The following is a 17308-nucleotide window of genomic DNA, read 5'->3' as shown; positions in this document are numbered from 1 at the left end:
TGTGTAGCTGTAGCTGGTGCCGTTGGCTGGCCTGGCCTTCGGCACCGTGGGAACTAAAAGGTCCACTCTCCTGCCAGGGGTTCCTGGGCCAGCTCTGTGAGTCAAAGGATATTAATGTGTCCGTCGTGGCTCCCGGAATAGATGTAGGACTTGCCGCCGTTTTTATGCACCGTCAGGCACTGGATTGATTTACTGTGACCCTGTGGAGGAGACACACGGAGCAGGGTGAGCTGAGGACGCCCTCCTGCCCCACTATGTCAGCCACATTCTGCCCACTCAACGCACGGCGGGGGGCAGCCCCGGTGTGCCCAAAACCTCATTCCATGAGCCATGATCAGCCTTCCCCGGCTGAGTGTTCATCTGACATACCCTTGGCATTCATGCCCCTCCTTCCAAGGCACCGAACCCCACTTAGGCTGAGGGCACAGGTCTAAACCAAGGCCCATCCCTGGAACTTGTATGGATATGTGTGCACCAACCAACCTTCCTAGCCACCGGAAGGAAACGCCGTTTCGTCCCCACCACAGAGCAGAGTAACACAACGGCACTGGCTCAGGAGGCCTCAGTGCTCACAAGGCAGGCGGTGGACGCAGACCCCTCTCATGTCAGGCCCTGGCTAGTGAGTTCTCTCCCAGCTGTTTCCCCACCCCAACTGAGAGAAAGGTCCAGACCCAACTGTTGATGCACTGGGCACCTGAAGGACCTCACCACAGCCAGACATCAGGTTAAGAAGGGGCATTCATCCTCTTTAGCAACCGCTCCCATGGCCTAATAAAAAACTTGTCCCCTGGCCAAAGGCAGGTGGTTCTCCACCGTCACCCTGAGCTGTTCACTGGCAATGCTCATCTGCCAGCTGGCACGCCTGGCGCTCAGGGCCTTCTCCGGGGATGCCCCGAATGGTCCGTGTCTGCCTGTTGCCTCAATGTGGCACTTACTTTTGGAGAAAGGTACCAGAGAACCACGAGCACACACATGGTATCACTCCCATCCTTCTGGGAGACTGGTGAGGTCACTATATGCCTCAGGAAGGTGCATGATGAGCCAGACACTACCTGTACCCAACACAGCACCTCCAGCTCTGCTACTTAGCACATACCCTCAGACCAGCAGGGCCCTTACCGGGAGCCTTGGGCTACCTGGCCTGCCAGATCAGAGCCCGTGTGCAGGCTCCCCTTCTCCTCTCACCGAGAACCGGAGAGCAATGCCAGCCCTCCGCACCCTCCAGCTGTTCCCAGGTCTGTCCTGGTGATTCTGATGCACCCTCACGCTTGAGTAGCCCAGCTTCCACTGTGTCCTGAAGGCCATCCCTGGAGACTGACTGGGTAGGTCCCTCTGGGGCTGGTCAGAAAGCAGCTCTTCTCTAAAGTGCCATGTGACCCTAACATGGAGCCAGGGCTGAGAACTGTGGTTCCAACCTCTGGGCTTAGGAAACTCTGCAGCCTGGTAGGTCTATGGTTCACACGGGTGGGCAACAAACAGTTCTGTGGTCTACACAGGAGTGACAAAAGAACGGGGCTGGGACTAGCAATTAGCGTAATGACTACGTCGCTGGACTCCCATGTAGTCGACTGCGGTTCGAGTCCCGAACTTGGTGGCTTAAAACTCACACCGGTTGCGTGTGCGTGAGTGCCCAAGGTCTTAAGAGGATAACAGAGGAGAAGGGACTGCGGCGTGGCCATCCTCCTCCAGGTAGGGGTGATTTCTCGCTTTCTGTCTCTCTGTCTGTCTGGCAAGCGCATGCGCCCTATGGCAAAAACCTCTCCAAAAAAAAAACGGGGGGGAGGGGGCTGTGGGTGGAGTTTTTGACAACTTTAAAACTCACGGGATTCCCATGGCTCCTAGCCCCATGTGATTGGCAACAGAGAGAGGCCTCCCACGCTCCCAGGGTGGCCATACCAACAGACACAGGATGGCAGAACTAGGACAGCCACCTGCTGAGGGCATCCTGGGGCACTGTTTTCCGGGCAGAGGAAGTTGGATGATGGCAATGTCTAAACCTGGGCACAATTCCTCACCATCACACTTAGAGGCCCAGGGGAGCGGGGATGGTCTGGGGAAGCCTCCTCAGAGAAGATGCTCCTAATTCCTTGCACCCTAAGGGCCTGCTCGGGTGGACCTTCTTGAAAGCTGAGGAAGGACAGCCATCGCCAACACCTGATGCTGCTATTCATATAGACCAGTGCTCCCCTCAGCAGCACCTCTGCCCAAACATCGCCCATGCTGAAGGGATGCAGGGACCAGCAAGTCTATGCCTAGAGGGCACAGAGTTAAACCAGCCTCAGGAATCATTCACATGGCAGTCAGGGATCTCTCAGTCCCTCAGGGCTTCCCTGCTCTGACTAGTTGAGTTTCTGGAACTCCCAACTGAGCCCCTGGGAGGCAACGACTCCCAAGAGCAGAGGGGCAGTGGCCGCTGGCCCCAGCTGGCCAGCTCTCACCGTAGCTGAGAGTGCATCCATCCAGTTCCACTAGCGAAACCCCAAGGGCTACAGGGACCTGGGGCACTTGTTGAGCTTCGCCTTGGCCCTCCCTCGGTGTCCCCTTTCCTGGATGGCCACAGGTCTCCTTCCTACCTGTCCCAAGGACGGCCAATTCCCCAGGGCAGGCTTACCTTGATGACCCGCAGGGGCTTGCTGGGGTTGTTCTTGTCCAGGTAGTTGATGTAGCCCGACAAGGAGATGCTGAGGAGGTGGTCCTTCTGCCACAAGCAGCCCAGCTGCTGGTCCAGAACGTTGGAGCCCATGGGAAACGTGCTGACAACAGAATTCACGCTGACGTCCCAAATCTTGGAAGTTTTGTCTCCAGAAGCAGAGAGCAAATGGGTGCTGTCAGGACTCCAGCTAATCTATTCAAATGAAAACAGTCTGTCACGTGTCAAGAGCTTCAGAGTGGGAAGAAACCCAGGCGGCAGCTCGCCAACAGCCCGTTGCTGAGCAGAACACAAAGTCCAGGAGTGGCGGGATGTGCCCAGGCGAGGACAGACCCCCAGGTTGTCTGCTGGGCCTGCTCTCACCACCTCAGTGACTGCGAGCTCTCCACCTTCACCAGCCACTTTCAGTTGCTCATTTCAAGTTTTTCTTTTTTCCTTTTTGAGAGTTTTTTTTTTTTTTTTTGCTATAAGGCAAGTGTGCTTGCCAGAAAGACAGAGACAGAAAGTGAGAAATCTCCCTCCAGGGAGGTTGGCCATGCAACAATCCCTTTTCCTCCATTCTCCTCTCGGGATCTTGGGCATGCATGCACACGCACCCAGTGTGGGTCTGGGACTCGAACCTCAGTTGACTATACAGGAATCCAGCAACATAACCATTATGCCAACTGCTGGTCCCTCAAGTTTTCATTTTCTTTATTCCTGACAGAATATGTATGTGTGCACATGTGAAAGTAAGGAATGAGCACCCTCCCCAGGGTCTGGTCTGTTCCTTTCTCCAATCCTTCAACCCACTGGATCCTGGTCCCTTGTACGGGTGCTCGGAATGCTGCAGGTGGACCGGGCCAGGGATTCGAGTCATGGCTGCCACGTGGGAGCTGGGCTCTCTACAGCAGTGCAGCACTGCTGTGGCAGAGCTGGCCTCCTTTCGCGGCTTGTCTAAGTTCACGGACAGCTGCAAACACGGGCTGAGCCACAGTGCCAGCACCAAGCCGGAAACACGGTGCGTACTCACAGCGTAGATGCCCCCGTCGTGGGCCTTGCTCCCACCCAGCGCGCACACTTTCTCTCCCGTCTTCCCATCGTAGATGAATATCTTCCAAGAAATCAAGAGACACACAAATCACATACACGTCCGGACGAATGCGGTCAGCGGTCAGCAGACCACTTCTCTACAGGCTGCGCTCCCAACACTCCTCAGGAAGAGACCTGCCTGGGTGGCTCTGACAGGTGGAGAGGAGGGAGATGCCCACGTTCCCCTCGTTGAGAGCAGCTCTGTAAGCGTGTTTTCAGCAGTCACAGGACGGGCAGATGAGCTGCCACCTCCCCACCCGTCCCCAGCCCTTACCTGGCCGTCAGCACTGGCTGTGGCAAATCTGTTCCCGTCGGGAGAGAATCGCACACAGTTGACGAAGCGGCTGTGGTCCTGTGGGAGGGCAGACAGTCACACACCTGACAGCGGGCCACAGGCCAAACTCTTAAGTTCAGGAAAGTTCTCTGCTCCTTATTAGCTACCGAGACGGTATGAACTGTCAGTCCACAGGAAATTCTCAGAGACTGAAACGTGCAGTCCTGCAGTGGGTGGGGGACTGTCTCAGTCCCTGCCTCTGCCCTGCTCCACCTGGAAGACTTTTCCATCCTGGCTGGGGCACGCTGTCCTCAGCTAAGCCTCCCTCCTCTGTGATGGGGCTCCACATCCGCCCCTTTCCATCAAAGCACAGGGACGGCTCGAGCTTCAAGATGGTCACAAATGCGGGGCCTCTTCTCTGAGGCCCAGGGCCGAGCCCAGCCCATAACAGGTACTTGGTGGGCACTAGCTCTGAAGAGACAATGGCGGTGCTCTTCACTGGGAATGAGGGCTGAGTGCTGACTACAGTTCCCTATTCCGGAGCTATTTTCTGGGGTGTAGAGGGCCTGGCCCACGAACATTAACATTCCTCTTGGTCCACTGAGAGTGGGATGCCACATCCTGTCCCTGCCATGATGTTTTATGATGTACAATAAGCCTTCTTATCTCTATCAGAGTAAAGCACAGAGATTCTTTTGCTGACTTTTTTCAATAACAGAAACTTGAGTCTTTCTTTAACCAATTATTAACCCAAAAATAATTTTTTTTAGAGAGATTTTTGTTATAGGGTATGTGTGCTCGCCAGAGAAACAGAAAGCGATAAATCACCTGAGGGGAGATGGCCACGCCACAATCCCTTTTCCTCTGTTCTCTTCTTGAGATTTTGGACTCGCACGTGGGAGTCTAGCAACGTAACCATTACGCCATCTGCTGGTCCTACTAACCTAACAAGTTTTAAACACCTATGCCTATAGGTCTCTGCTTCCAGATGTCCTGCTTTTTGGGGCTGGACCAATGCAAAGACTTCTTAGGCTGATTTGCAAACTTTTTGTCTCTTAAAACTAAATAAAAGGAACCATGGTATCTGAACACCCCTAAGAAACACTTTCGTCTTTTAAAAAATTTTTTAAAAGAGATTTTTTCTATAAGTGTGGTCCATGACGCTCTGTAATAGCCTCCAAGTTCATGGCTTACTGGTGAAGAGATGCAAGGCCAGAAAGAGAAGTTGGGGGCCCCAGGTTCTCAGCACCCCACATGAGAACAGACATGCCGTAAACCAGCAAGGAGAGCTGGCAGGAGGAGACAGACCTCGTCAGCCCAGCAACCTCCCCAGGATGGGCAGCTTTCAGCACGCAGAACCTCAGGTGTCCACGGGGAGCAATCTGGGCCAGAAGCTATGTGGCCCACAGCCCCAGTACAAGGTAACCCTGGGCTTGCCACTTGTCACAACTAAATCACTGTCCTCAACCCACAACCCAAGAGGCAACTACAACTTCCTTCCCTCCAGCTGTGCTTCCTCAAGGCACTGCCGCTATTCCATACAGGCAGGGTCATGCTCCACGTGTGCAAGGTCAGACCTGGTCCTGCAGTGGAATCGGGGACGCAAAGATCCTCCCTCCCGCTAATCCGTGTTTTAGGATGACAAACACTTGAGGGTGAAGCCAAGTATCCCACAGTGGGGAGTCCTGGTAATGGCCCACTTATCATGGCTGCACAACTGTGACCCTACTGCTGTCCTTCCTGCCCGATCTCAGCAGGTGCCGTCAAGACTAGAAGTTTCTATGACGGCAGAGCTCATTCTCTGTGGATTCTGGCCACCGCCCATCATGGGCGGGGACACCTGAACTTAGCCTCGTGATCACGGGAAAGGGAGATTCCCATCATCCAGGCAGGCTGGTATGCCCTTTCTCTCCTGCCTCCCTCCAGGGTGCTGTGGGGCCCAACCAAGCAACTCAGGGAGGAACTGGAGGCCCAGGACCCCTCCCACACCTCTGTCTACAGTGGCCTGTGGTCTCTGGTCATCCACTGTTTAGCTTTTCTAGTCTTTTTGTAAGTTCATCCTGTTTCTAAGGTGGGCCTTTTCAGTTGTGATTTGTGTTCTGTTTTCTCGCTTTCTAGGTATGTGCAGTTGGGGAAAAGCAGCGTCTCCAGCAGGCACAATTCACCAAATTGAATGAAAGTCAAATTAACTTTCTAAACTGAGATCTCTGAAGGCCCTAGCTGTGTCTGCCTCTAACGCTGTCACGTCCCACCAAGAGGGGCCATGGGGTGTCTCCAGGCAAATTTTTCACAGGTGAAAAACAGGCCCCAAGAGGCTGGGTAACTTGAGCTACAACAGGTTCTAGGAATCTGGTCTCCAGTTTCTCGTCCAGAGCTCTCTTCTCAACTGCACTGGCTCCTGGGCCCTGAGCAGGTGCTGGGCAGGCCGGGATTCACCCCAGAGGTCAGATCCTTAACTCTTCAGGCCGACTGCCACCCGCCCTGGGCTGTGACGATGAGGCCCCTGGCCCTCACGTCAGTCAGCAGGGCCTGCAGTAGCCGGCTGGATGTGGTCAGTGGTAGGAGGGCCACAGAGACCCACAGAGCCCTCCCAGACCACCCTGCTGGGGTGGGGGCTGGGGGTGCACAATGTCTCCTCCTGAAGTGACCGCGGCTCGGATCCTGGACATCAGGACAAAACACTGAGCTCTCCCACTACCCAGCCCCACTCCCTCACCACGCGCAGGTCTGCTGCTCACCCCACCCTGGCTGCTGCACGTCCTCGATACTGAAGTGGATGGGGAAGATGGGCTGCCATCACCTGGCAGCCCATGTGCAGCCATGATAAGTCGCTCTGGCTGAACAAGTACCAGCTGCGGAGGAGGCAGGGCATTGGAAGACTGGGAGGCCGAAGAGCTCATCTCAGACCAACAGAGCCAGGAGGAGGAGGTGGAATATGCTACGACTTAGAGAAAGGTCAGTGTCCACTGTTCAGTGTGACATGTAACAATTCCGGGTCCTCAGGTTCACTGAGAGCAGAACACAGACGTTTCTACTCCAATGCTGGCCCCAGGAATCAGGAGTACCAGAGAAGAAACAGCAGGCACCCAGGCCCCACAGCCTACCCAGGAGTGTGGCCCGACCAGGACGTGCCCACTCTCAGGTGCCTTGTGCAGGCCTGGCACGTGCAGTGTGGTATCCCTCCCCGGGTCCTGGAGCCAGGCAGGGGCAGGACAGGGGCCCCGTGCAGGCCGACAAGGCAGCTGCCCTTCCAGTACCGGGTACTGTGTGACCTCAGGGCCTTTGGCTTTGGGGCCTCACCAGTCAGTTTTCCTGCAACTTGAGCCAAGAATCCAAGTGAGCTGCAGACTGATGTCTGCTCCCAAAATAGCCCCTTTAAAGTGAAAGAGCAGCGATCAGCCCATTAACCGAAACAGTGATGGCTGGAAATAGACAGGTCTGTTCTGTGTGGAGGACAGGCCAGGGGAGAGCGCGTCTGGGAAAGCGCCACAGGGAGGGCGTTCAGACTTAGCAGCTTCCACTGGCTGCCCGGCCCAACCACCACCCGAACTGAACTCTGAGCTGAACCCTGACTCCTGCCCCATCCGCCTGTTCTCCAGAGCCAGAGGGGTCGCAGCCCAACCTCACGGGCCTGCCCTCAGGGTGTCCCCTGGTATTTCTGTTCCACCTGCCTGTCCTCCCACTATAGTCAACATGCACAGGCGCTCTGGCATGGACTGTGTCAATTAATTCCCCATAAGAAATACTCCTCCGCCTCACCACCTCCGTCTCACCACGGATGTAACTGAGGCCTGAAGGAATTAGGCAATAATTAAGTAATGCACCTGAGTCCATGCCACCGACAGGATGTGCTCCATCCAGGAGGCCCGACTCCAGCTCACACACAGACTACCTGCTCAGCTCAGGTGTCCCCTCTGGGAGGCTCCCGGTTCCTCCCAGCCTGGGTGAGCCCATGCACACACGGACTACCGAAATGACCTGTGCCTACCCGTGCTACCTTTGTCTGTGAGCCTCCCTGTGCCTGCCATGCCTCCAACGGCCCACGGTCCCACAATGGCTCATCTTCCTTCAGTCCACCCTTCTCTCCCACATTTGGCCTGGTGTCTGCTCAGTCTTCCCACCGGCCTGCACAGTGGCCGCTCAGTTCTGAGGAAGAGCAGCTTTCCTACCCTAGGCCCTTATACGTGGTCAACAGGAGGTGGCAGGAGCCACGTGCACAGAAGTCACTGCTGGCCTGGTGTCTTCCTCTCTTTTTCAAAAGAATTATTTTATTTACCTTTATTTATTTATTATTATTATTTTCCAGTTTGATCAGAGAGAGAGAAGGAAAATGAGAAAGGAAGCCACCAGGTCTAGGACTTGAACTGAGGTCGCCATGTGGGAGTCCAGTCCCTTTAACCGGGCCACACTCCTATCTGCTGGCCCCTTCCTTCCTCTCGAGCCGAGTCTTCCCTGTGAAGCACCCAGGGGGCAGTACCGCATTCCTCGCCCTGCCTAGCTTGGCCAAGAAGCACGATGGGCCCCACCTGCTCAGTTCTTGTGGACAGAGGTCAGCCCACACGCTCTGGACATCAAGGACCAGATAAAGGGATGACAGGCTGGTTCTGACCATCCGGGGCCCTCCCTGCCATTCACTCTAGGTTCTCGGGAGACTCTCCCTGCTGCCTTCCTAGCACAGCCGTCTGCAACCCCACAGGCTGGCCCTGGGGAGCAAGGGCAGCCACGGCACAGGGGACAGTGTGTGGCTGAGGGTCGGGCACCTGGGTGCCTGGCTCTGCACCACAAACTTGGTGTCATTTGGCACTCAGTGTCCAGGTCCAGATCACAAGGCCACACACTGCTCAAGCAAGCCTGGGTAAATGGGCCCCTTACGTCTGTTGCCCTAAGCAACAGTTTCATTAGACACACTTTCCATCCACCGGCAACATGGGGAACTGTGCACTTGGCCGAGAGCCACACTCCAGAAGGGGTGTCATGGCTGTCCCAGGCAGTCGGCAGGTCACCTGATGGCTCACCTGACAGAGGACGCGGAAGGCTGAGCAGCATGAAAACCCGCCTGAGACCAAGCCAAAGGGTGCGTGGAGAAGGCGGACGGCAAGACCCTGATCAGAGCCTGTCAGCCATCCTGACATTCCCGACACAGGTATGTGAGCGCATGAAGAAATCTCCCCGCCCCACTCTCCCTTCTTCCCAGGCACTGTCAGGTTCCCTGACAGAAATGCAAACTCTTGTCCATGGAATGACAAGCAATGGGGCCACAGCGCCCAAAGCCTCCGTTTCAGACCCCGTCCTGTGACGCTGGCGGGCTCGCTCCGCAGGCTGCCCCCGAAACGTGGGTGGTGGTGGAGGGGCAGCTGGGAGCTGAGCCCGTCCCAGGCACAGTTTCTCCCCCCTCATCTCCCTGGGTCCACGCTAGGTTCTGTGGAGGAGGACTGAAGAGGGGCTCTGACCCCGCAGGTTGGGAGGGTCTGGCTACAGTTGAGCTGTGACTCGACTTCCGAGGAGCCAGGCATCTACATGCTCTGCACAGCAAGCTCTTGGTCAAAAGGAAAAGCAACTTGACCCCCACATTTGGGCCCTAGAGATGGGGGGGAGGCTGGGATTCAGGAAGGTCCCTCCGTTCATTCCTCTCAGGACGATGCCATTGGGTTTGCTTCGGCATAGTCTGAAATTCACAATACCATGTGCTCCTCTTCAAGGTGGCAGCCCCAACTGCGGCTGTCTCTGCTCCCCCAGCCACATATTCCAGGCCCTTTCCTGCCCATGTGACTAGAAACACTCCCACACGGTCTCTGTCCATCTCTGGCCACACAGGCCCCCTGGCCTAAGCAGGCCCTGGAAGGGGAATGGGCGGCGAGGGGAGTGTCGCCAGCGGAGCGGCCTGTGGGGGCTGGTCAGGTTCTGGCAGGCACAGGCCACTGCAGCCCGCAGAGCTGGGAGAAGGCAAGGCGGTCCTGCCCAGCAGTCCTGGGGCTGGAGAGGTAAGACTCGGACAGAAAAAGTTACTGTTCGGATTTCACAGTAGGGGAGTTTAATTTCCTCTACAGAACAATCCTACACAGGTTTTAACTTTTCAAACCTTTTACTATAGAAGGCTCAATTAATTCCTCAGGCTCTCATCTCTTGGGCTTTTGCCGAATTCACAGGCACCCACACATGGAAGGCCCACTGGGGTGCCCGACCGCCACTCTTCAACAAACGCCCTTACCTGGCCTTCTCCCAGGACCTCCACCCTCTGCTCAGTCTTCCCACCAGCCTGCACAGTGGCCGCTCAGTTCTGAGGAAGAGCAGCTTTCCTACCCTAGGGCCTTATACGTGGTCAACAGGAGGTGGCAGGAGCCACGTGCACAGAAGTCACTGCTGCCTCCCCAGTCATTAACACCTCACAAGGAACTGCAGGCAGGTGTGGGCCCGAGAGACCTCCCTGGCCTTCCTATGCTAGACCAGCCAAGCCTGGAAGAACATGCTGAAGCGCACCAGCATCTCAGGTCCTCCTAAGAGTCACAGAGCCAGCAAGCTGTGAGTGCCACTCAGTGTGCTCAATCCTGGATTCACAGTCCTTGATTTCTCCAGGGCCATCAGACAGGCCGGTGGGTGTGGACTCCATGGGAAGGCCTCAGAATGGAGCCAACCCCGGACATGGGCCAGCAGGGCAGACACTCCTACCAGACACTCCTGGGACAGGGTTGTGGAGGAAGGACCATGTACTGAGGTAAGAAAAGGAAAGAAGGAATGTGCTGGCCGGGTGCTGAGCAGGCATTCACAGGCAACAGCCAGTGAAGAGCAAAGGCTTAAAAGAACTGGACTTAGAACCAATAGATGGCCTAATGGTTACGTTCCTGGACTCCCATGTAGTTGACTGCAGTTCGAGTCCTGGATCCAGCAGCTTAAAATTCACGCCAGGCATGTGTGTGTACATGCCCAAATCTCAAAAGGAGAATGTAGAAGGGATTGCAGTGCAGCGTGGCCATACCCCCTTGGGGGTGATTTCTCACTTTCTGTCTCTCTGGTGAGCACATGTGCCCTACAGCAAAAATCTCTCTTAAAAAAGAAAAAAAGGGGAACCAGCAGTTAGCGTAATGGCTATGTCGCTGGACTCCCACGTAGTCGACCGCGGTTCGTGTCCCGGACCCGGTGGCTTAGAACTCACGCCGGGCGCGTGTGCGTGCGTGCCCAAGATCCCGAGAGGAGAATGGAGGAGAAGGGATTGCGGCGTGACCATCCCCCCTGGGGGGTGATTTCTCGCTTTCTGTCTCTATGTCTCTCTCTGTCTGTCTGGCGAGCGCACGCGCCCTATAGCGAAAATCTCTCAAAAAAAAAAAAAAAAAAAGAAAAAAAGAACTAGACTCAAATTCAAGCTCCATTTACACCAGCTGAATCCACAAAGTGAAAATCATCCTTCCCAGGGAAGGAGAGGAGCTCCCACCCACAGACAGCCCATGCTAAGGCCAAGTGAGAGCAAGCAGAATGAGGGGGACTGGGGAGTGGGCACAGCTTCACCAGACACAAGACAGGATGGCCTTCGGCTGCCACAGACCTGTCATCTCCTTTCCTCTCCTGGGTTCAGACTGGTATCTGGCCGACTCGGCGTATTCACGCTGTGTTCCACAGACTCTCTCTCTCACTTAGGAGCACTGACCATGACCGCAGGCTTCAATGCATCTCCCAAAATAGCCAGGTTTCCACTACCTAGCAATTAGGCCAGTAGCCACAGGAGGCAGGATCTGAGAACTACAGGGTGCTCATTAGGTACCTCCGAGCTGCACATGCTGGACACGATGCCTCCCTCCCACTCAGCCAGCCAGGCCCTGCTCAGCCTGTGGTTCCAGGGAAGAAATGAAGCCCATCTCCTACAGAAGGGGAATCCCTGGGCCCTCTGCACCCTACGCCACGATCTGTCTCTGCAAGCTCTGTCTGCTGAGTCCTGTCCTTAGCCCTTCTGGCTATGTCCTGCCTGGTATTTATGACTCACTGTGTTACTAAGTCATTAAACAGCACTCCTCAGTGAGGGTAATGACCACTTTAAGGACATTATCTCATTCAATGCTCTAAGAAGCAGTAGACCTAGGAACCACTGACGTTCTGAAAGATGAGTCCCGAGACCTTGGTCCAATCCCCAAACTCAACATCTCCCAAGGACGTCAGCAGCCCGAGACGTGCACTTCGGGTCAGTGCAGTCGCTCGTCTTCCTCTCGTCCAGCACCGGCACTAGCTGTCCTTTCCACGGTGCACACAGGGTGACGGGGAGGGCCAAGGCAAGCAGACCACAGGGCTGCATGTGACCAGCCTCCGGGCCCCGCCTCTTCATAAAGTATTCAGATGCCAATAGCCCCCATCCTGCGGCGGTAAAAGAGAGGCCTAAAGAGGCCTAGGCACTGGTCCGAGTACACAGAGCTGGGACTCTGAGACCCCGCCATGTACACTCAAAGCTTGGGACACTGCACTAAGGCATTCTGGCGAGTTCTTGCCACAAAGCATCTCTAATTCTTCTCATCCTCTCACTCTGTAGGTGCATTTCTGCCCTCACCATCTCTAGGAGAGGCCTCTAAGAGACCAAGTTGGAGGTCCCGGATGTTCACTTCTGCCACTTTGGTGGCCCAGTGAAGAGCTGGCTCAGCAGGACTGAGGCTCTGCAGCTCCAGTCCAGCACACTCCAGCCTGTGACAAAGCTCCCACCCTAGATATATGCACACTGTCCCAGGGAGGCCCCTTCTGCTGGACCCATCTGTGCCCAGCCTAGACCTGGTGGGCCCCCCCTCTGTCTCTGTGTGTGACAGTCCCCCGATAAACTCCACTTTCTGCTTATACAGCACAGCACTAAGGGTGTGATGGGACCTTTCTGCCATCAGCAGCTAAACAGGTCTGGAATCCACTGGTCTCACATATACATCACGAAGTTCACCCAAAGAGAGAAGTCCACTCACGCCAATAGTAAACTTGAACTTGAACGGGGGCCCCTCAAAGAACGCAGCGCAGTTATCGTCACTCCCCGTCACCAGCCGGTATGGCCTGCTCTGCTTGATGTCCACGCTGTTGATGACTTTGTTGTGCCCCGTGATCTCGCCCACGGAAGAGCCACTGTCCCACAGGAAGACAGCTCCAAACCTTCACCCAAAGAGAGGAGATTAAGGGGGAAAAAAATCAATCCTCGAAGGTTGATGAGCAATCTGATAGCTGAGCTGACAATGAATGAAGAACGGGAGTGACTGTCACTGCAGCCCTGGCTCAGGGTGCTGAAGGAACACACGCCTACAAAGTGCAGTAACTTGGGCTCCCCCTGACGTTTGCTGAATGAACCCCGGAACAAGCAGACGCAAGCCTTAGGGAAGGTAACGGATGACCCATGACCCAGTGCCAGGTGCCTCCCGAAGGGACGGTGCTGAGAAGACACCTGCTGCGGAGTATTTGATGGCTTCACTATTTCCACAGCAATGCTGCTGGGAGAAAGCAGGACACCTACCCGTTGCTACCCCTAAAGGAAAGGGGCTCCCTTGCTCTTGACTTGCATTTGGTGAAAATATATTTTTAGTTACTCATTGCTACTGAATGAAAAAGGAATTAAGACCAATAGAAATGACCTGAAAACCCATGGAAGAATCAGTACTACCCAGAATACACACTGAAAAGTGCACCTCAGCACGTGTGGCTGGCACCTGGCGGGTGCGAGAACTTGTGGGCAGTCAGGGTGCTACGGAGGTTACCCTGATGACTCTTGGGAAAAGACTGGGCTCCACATGGACCCACGAGGGGGGCAGCCTTCCCAGTTCCGTGGTCAGAAAGCCTCAAGTGACGTGCCCAGCCAGGGGACGCAAGTGTCCAGCCTCCCTTGCAGCTCTGGTGGCTGTGTGGACCTGCTAGGACAGACACCCCACTTCTAATCAAAGATGTTTTTTCCACCTTACCCCTTTCCTGTTGTCTGAACTGTAGGCATGGCAACTGGAGTTCTAGGTGAAGGGCTAGGCACTCAGGGAAGGAGAGACGGTACCAGGCCCTGGTGACAAGCCCACTGTGACGTGGAGTTTTCCCTCATGTGTGGCAGAGGCCAACCCTGAAGAGGCCAGGTGGCTTGAACTGATCACACATCTGTGAAGGGGGCCATGGAGACCGGGCACTGAACTAGGAGCTCAAGCGGCACTGGCCCAGACATCACTGCACACCCTCCCGCGGGGGCATGCCAGGGCAGGAGCCACAGGAACACGGACAGGGAGGGGCAGAGCGAGTGACTCACTTCTCCCTTCCTTCCCCGACTACGGCGATCCTCTTACTGTCCTCAGTCCACGCAATGTCCTTGATTTTCCCAGCGAAAGGCTGATACTCATACTTCAAGAGGTGATCCTTCTGCGTGGTATCCCAGATCCTCAGCTTCCCAGACACATCTGTGGGGCACAAGACGCGTGGTGAGAGCCTTGCTTCCCCACCTGGCCGCAAGTCCACTCAGCACTGCCTCTGCATGGCCTGGCTTTTCTGCAGGGAAATGCTGGTGAAGGAAACCGGGTTTAGGCACTCTCAATGGCAGTCTGCTGCCTCCACCACAACTGCTATTTGGAGTCTCTGAATTTCACCAGGATAAACCCTCCTTAGGCATGAGAAAGCCCAAGGAGACAGGAGGCTTCATGCCAACACATAACGATTCTTTCTTACTGCATTTCTCTTCTCGTGGGGCCATCTTGATGGTGTATGGGCCTTGGGCAACATCAACACTAAGAACTAAATCCTTATGCAGGACGGGCATTTCAGCAATGCCTGCATCTCCTGTGCAGCTGCTGCAGTAGCGAACGGAAACGAGGCGTGCAGCTGCACAGGAGTGGCTCCCCACAGCTCCTCAGTGGAGCCCTGTCAGGCACATCGGCAGCCTCACTCTCTACAACAAGGAACAGTTCCACAACTCCCAGGAGTCGAGGTGCAAGATTCTCCTGTGAGACACCCAAGGTGGGTGTTGCGAAGGAAGGAAAACTGCACACTGAGCTCGACGCGTCTGCTCTCCGTGGAGCAGTGGCAGCGGATTGTAGTGACACTGAGGGCCACACCCTCCCACCCACACTTCGATCGTGCCACCAAGCACCAAATACCAGCCCTGTCACATCCCTTCCCAAATGAACACTGTGTTGGCGTGAAGGAACAGTAGTGCCTTACACGAACTATTCAGGCTTCATACCTCAGCCCAGTCTTCTAGACAGGTAAGTGGCTTTCCAGAAGAACCCCAGGACCCCTCCAGTGAGCTGACACCTGCTACAGCCAGGGCCAGCTGAGCAAGCCAAGGGAGGACAGGGCAGAGGCAGGGCAGGACCCAGGACGGCCTTGGAAGCCAGGATCACATCCAGCCTCTGCCGTGTATGAGCTTTGTGGGCTCTGACAACTCACATGTCCTCATCAGCAAGAGGAAAGAACAGGGCCAGCTCACAGAGCTGCTGTGAGGACCCAAACGAGGTGTGACCTGTGAAGTCTCATAGCGGTCCTTGGCACACAGTGAGGACTCGGTGCGAGTTAGCCATAATTAGTCAATGAATTCAACTAGAACTGTGCAAAGGCTGCTAGAGCCTACACAGCCAGGACTGTCCCTGGCACTTGCAGTCCGGTTATGGGCACAGACAAGAGGAGACGCCAAATCTATGTAGACAGTCCTACACACACACACACACACACACACACACACGGGCACATTTCCCACACACGATTATGCACACACAGCCATGTGGTCTGCTGTGCACAGGGTCGTTGTGGGGCTCACACTGCCCCAGGGAGAAGAGGACACTCTACAGGACAAGGCAGGAGGCGCCTCACCCTCTCAGAGTGCAGGGCCCAGCTCCTCCCAGGACTGCGGCCTGTTCCTCCTGCTACTACCTCAGCCTCCATTCCAGGCCTGGCAGCTAAGTCTTTCCCACAGCCTCCTCCACTGGACAATGCTTGTTCACTGAGTTCTTTTCAGAGGGGGTAGGGCAGAAAGGCGACAGCAGGGCCCCCAGGAGAGGCGCTCAGGCCCTGATCTGATGAGGACAGCCCTGCAGCAGTCACCGAACACCGATGAAGGCCTGCTGGATGCAGAACTCAGACCAAACAGACCCAGCACCTGCCCATGGAACCAGGGCCTGCATGAAAGCACACCTCCCTTCGCCTCTCTGTGGTAAATACGGCACCAGAAGAACAGCTCGGCAGTGCAGGCAGGTGACCATGGGAGCTCTCCCTCCTGCTGGCCACTGGGACACGGGCCTGCACCCTCCTCAGGACGTCTGGATTATCTCATCCATCCAGGAGGGTGCCTACATACCAAGGGGATCCAGGAAGAGGGCAGACCTCCAACATGAAAATTACCCGAAGATGCCACTAAAAACAGACTTGGGACCCCAGAGGGAGCCCTTGGTCTTGAGGACCCACCGCACAGGAGCAGGAGGTCGATGACGTGTCAGGGCTAAGCCCCAATGTGGGCCTCACAGAGCAGCCCTTCTCACCAGCCATGGACCCATCAGATCGGAAAGCCCTAAGATCCTGCAGAGGACTGGGACCCTCCTAGACGAAGTGCTGGGGTCCCCAGGGACCGGGGACCGGCTCAGCGGGCTGGTACAACACACACTCCCCCGCTACTCCAAACAACACACATCACGCTGTTTTAGCCCAAGGCCCTCATCCGCAGCAAATGGTCCACTATAACCTTAATCCCCTGGCTCTGTTCAAAGAAACGTATTAGAAATGTAAAATGTGCTTTCCAGCCAAGAATACCTGGACCGGGGGAGCCCCAAACTTTCTTGGTTCCATCACCAAATCAGGGATCTTTTAAGAGAGGACATGTCAAATCGATGGTCATTTATTTATGTGGACTGTCCCCTGCAACAGCCTCTGTGACAGCCTGCTCAGATTCTGCAGGAGCATCTGACAGCCACTGACTGACGTCTTGTTCAAACCCCTCTGGGGACCTACGAGAGCACAGGCCTGGACTTTGAGGCTCTCGGCTGGAAGCTGGTGCCAAATGGCGTGAAGGCCTTCGCCAAGCACATTTCTCTCCCGAGAAGACAAAGTTTCTCAGAGCACCCAGCTCTATGTTAAACACAAATTTAAATGGCACCTAGGCCAGGTGTTGGGGCTTTAAATAAAGAGACATCTGGCTGGCGAGCAGGGTTGGGAAGAAAATAAATCCCAGGGCTAAACTAAATCACGGAATATAAGTTAGTCGGCTGTACAGATGGAGTCAGAGGAGACCCAAACACAGAGCCACGAGGTGCCCACTCCTTGCAGGTTCCAGCCAAGCCCTTCCTGGTATCCGTGGCTGGCTACCCTCTGCCGTCAGCCAGCCTGCCATGCCCCCGGCTTTGTTGGGGTGA

General features: G+C 55.4%; 1 protein-coding gene across 1 annotated transcript in view; it reads right to left on the bottom strand.

Moving 5' to 3' along the window:
- The window catches only part of WDR1 (WD repeat domain 1), a 44060-nt gene that overhangs the window by 14566 nt on the left and 12186 nt on the right, over positions 1 to 17308 (bottom strand). Inside the window, exons 4-9 of the mRNA XM_006163181.3 lie at positions 14224 to 14371; positions 12920 to 13100; positions 3996 to 4073; positions 3663 to 3743; positions 2612 to 2845; positions 113 to 200 (exon numbers count right to left, since the gene is read on the bottom strand). Of these exons, the coding sequence (XP_006163243.1) occupies positions 113 to 200; positions 2612 to 2845; positions 3663 to 3743; positions 3996 to 4073; positions 12920 to 13100; positions 14224 to 14371 (810 nt within the window). The remainder of the gene's footprint in view (positions 1 to 112; positions 201 to 2611; positions 2846 to 3662; positions 3744 to 3995; positions 4074 to 12919; positions 13101 to 14223; positions 14372 to 17308) is intronic.

The sequence above is a fragment of the Tupaia chinensis genome, unplaced genomic scaffold, assembly GCF_000334495.1.
Source record: "Tupaia chinensis unplaced genomic scaffold, TupChi_1.0 Scaffold141490_1, whole genome shotgun sequence".
Classification (NCBI taxonomy): domain Eukaryota; kingdom Metazoa; phylum Chordata; class Mammalia; order Scandentia; family Tupaiidae; genus Tupaia; species Tupaia belangeri.
This window is presented reverse-complemented; position numbering and strand designations above follow the sequence as displayed.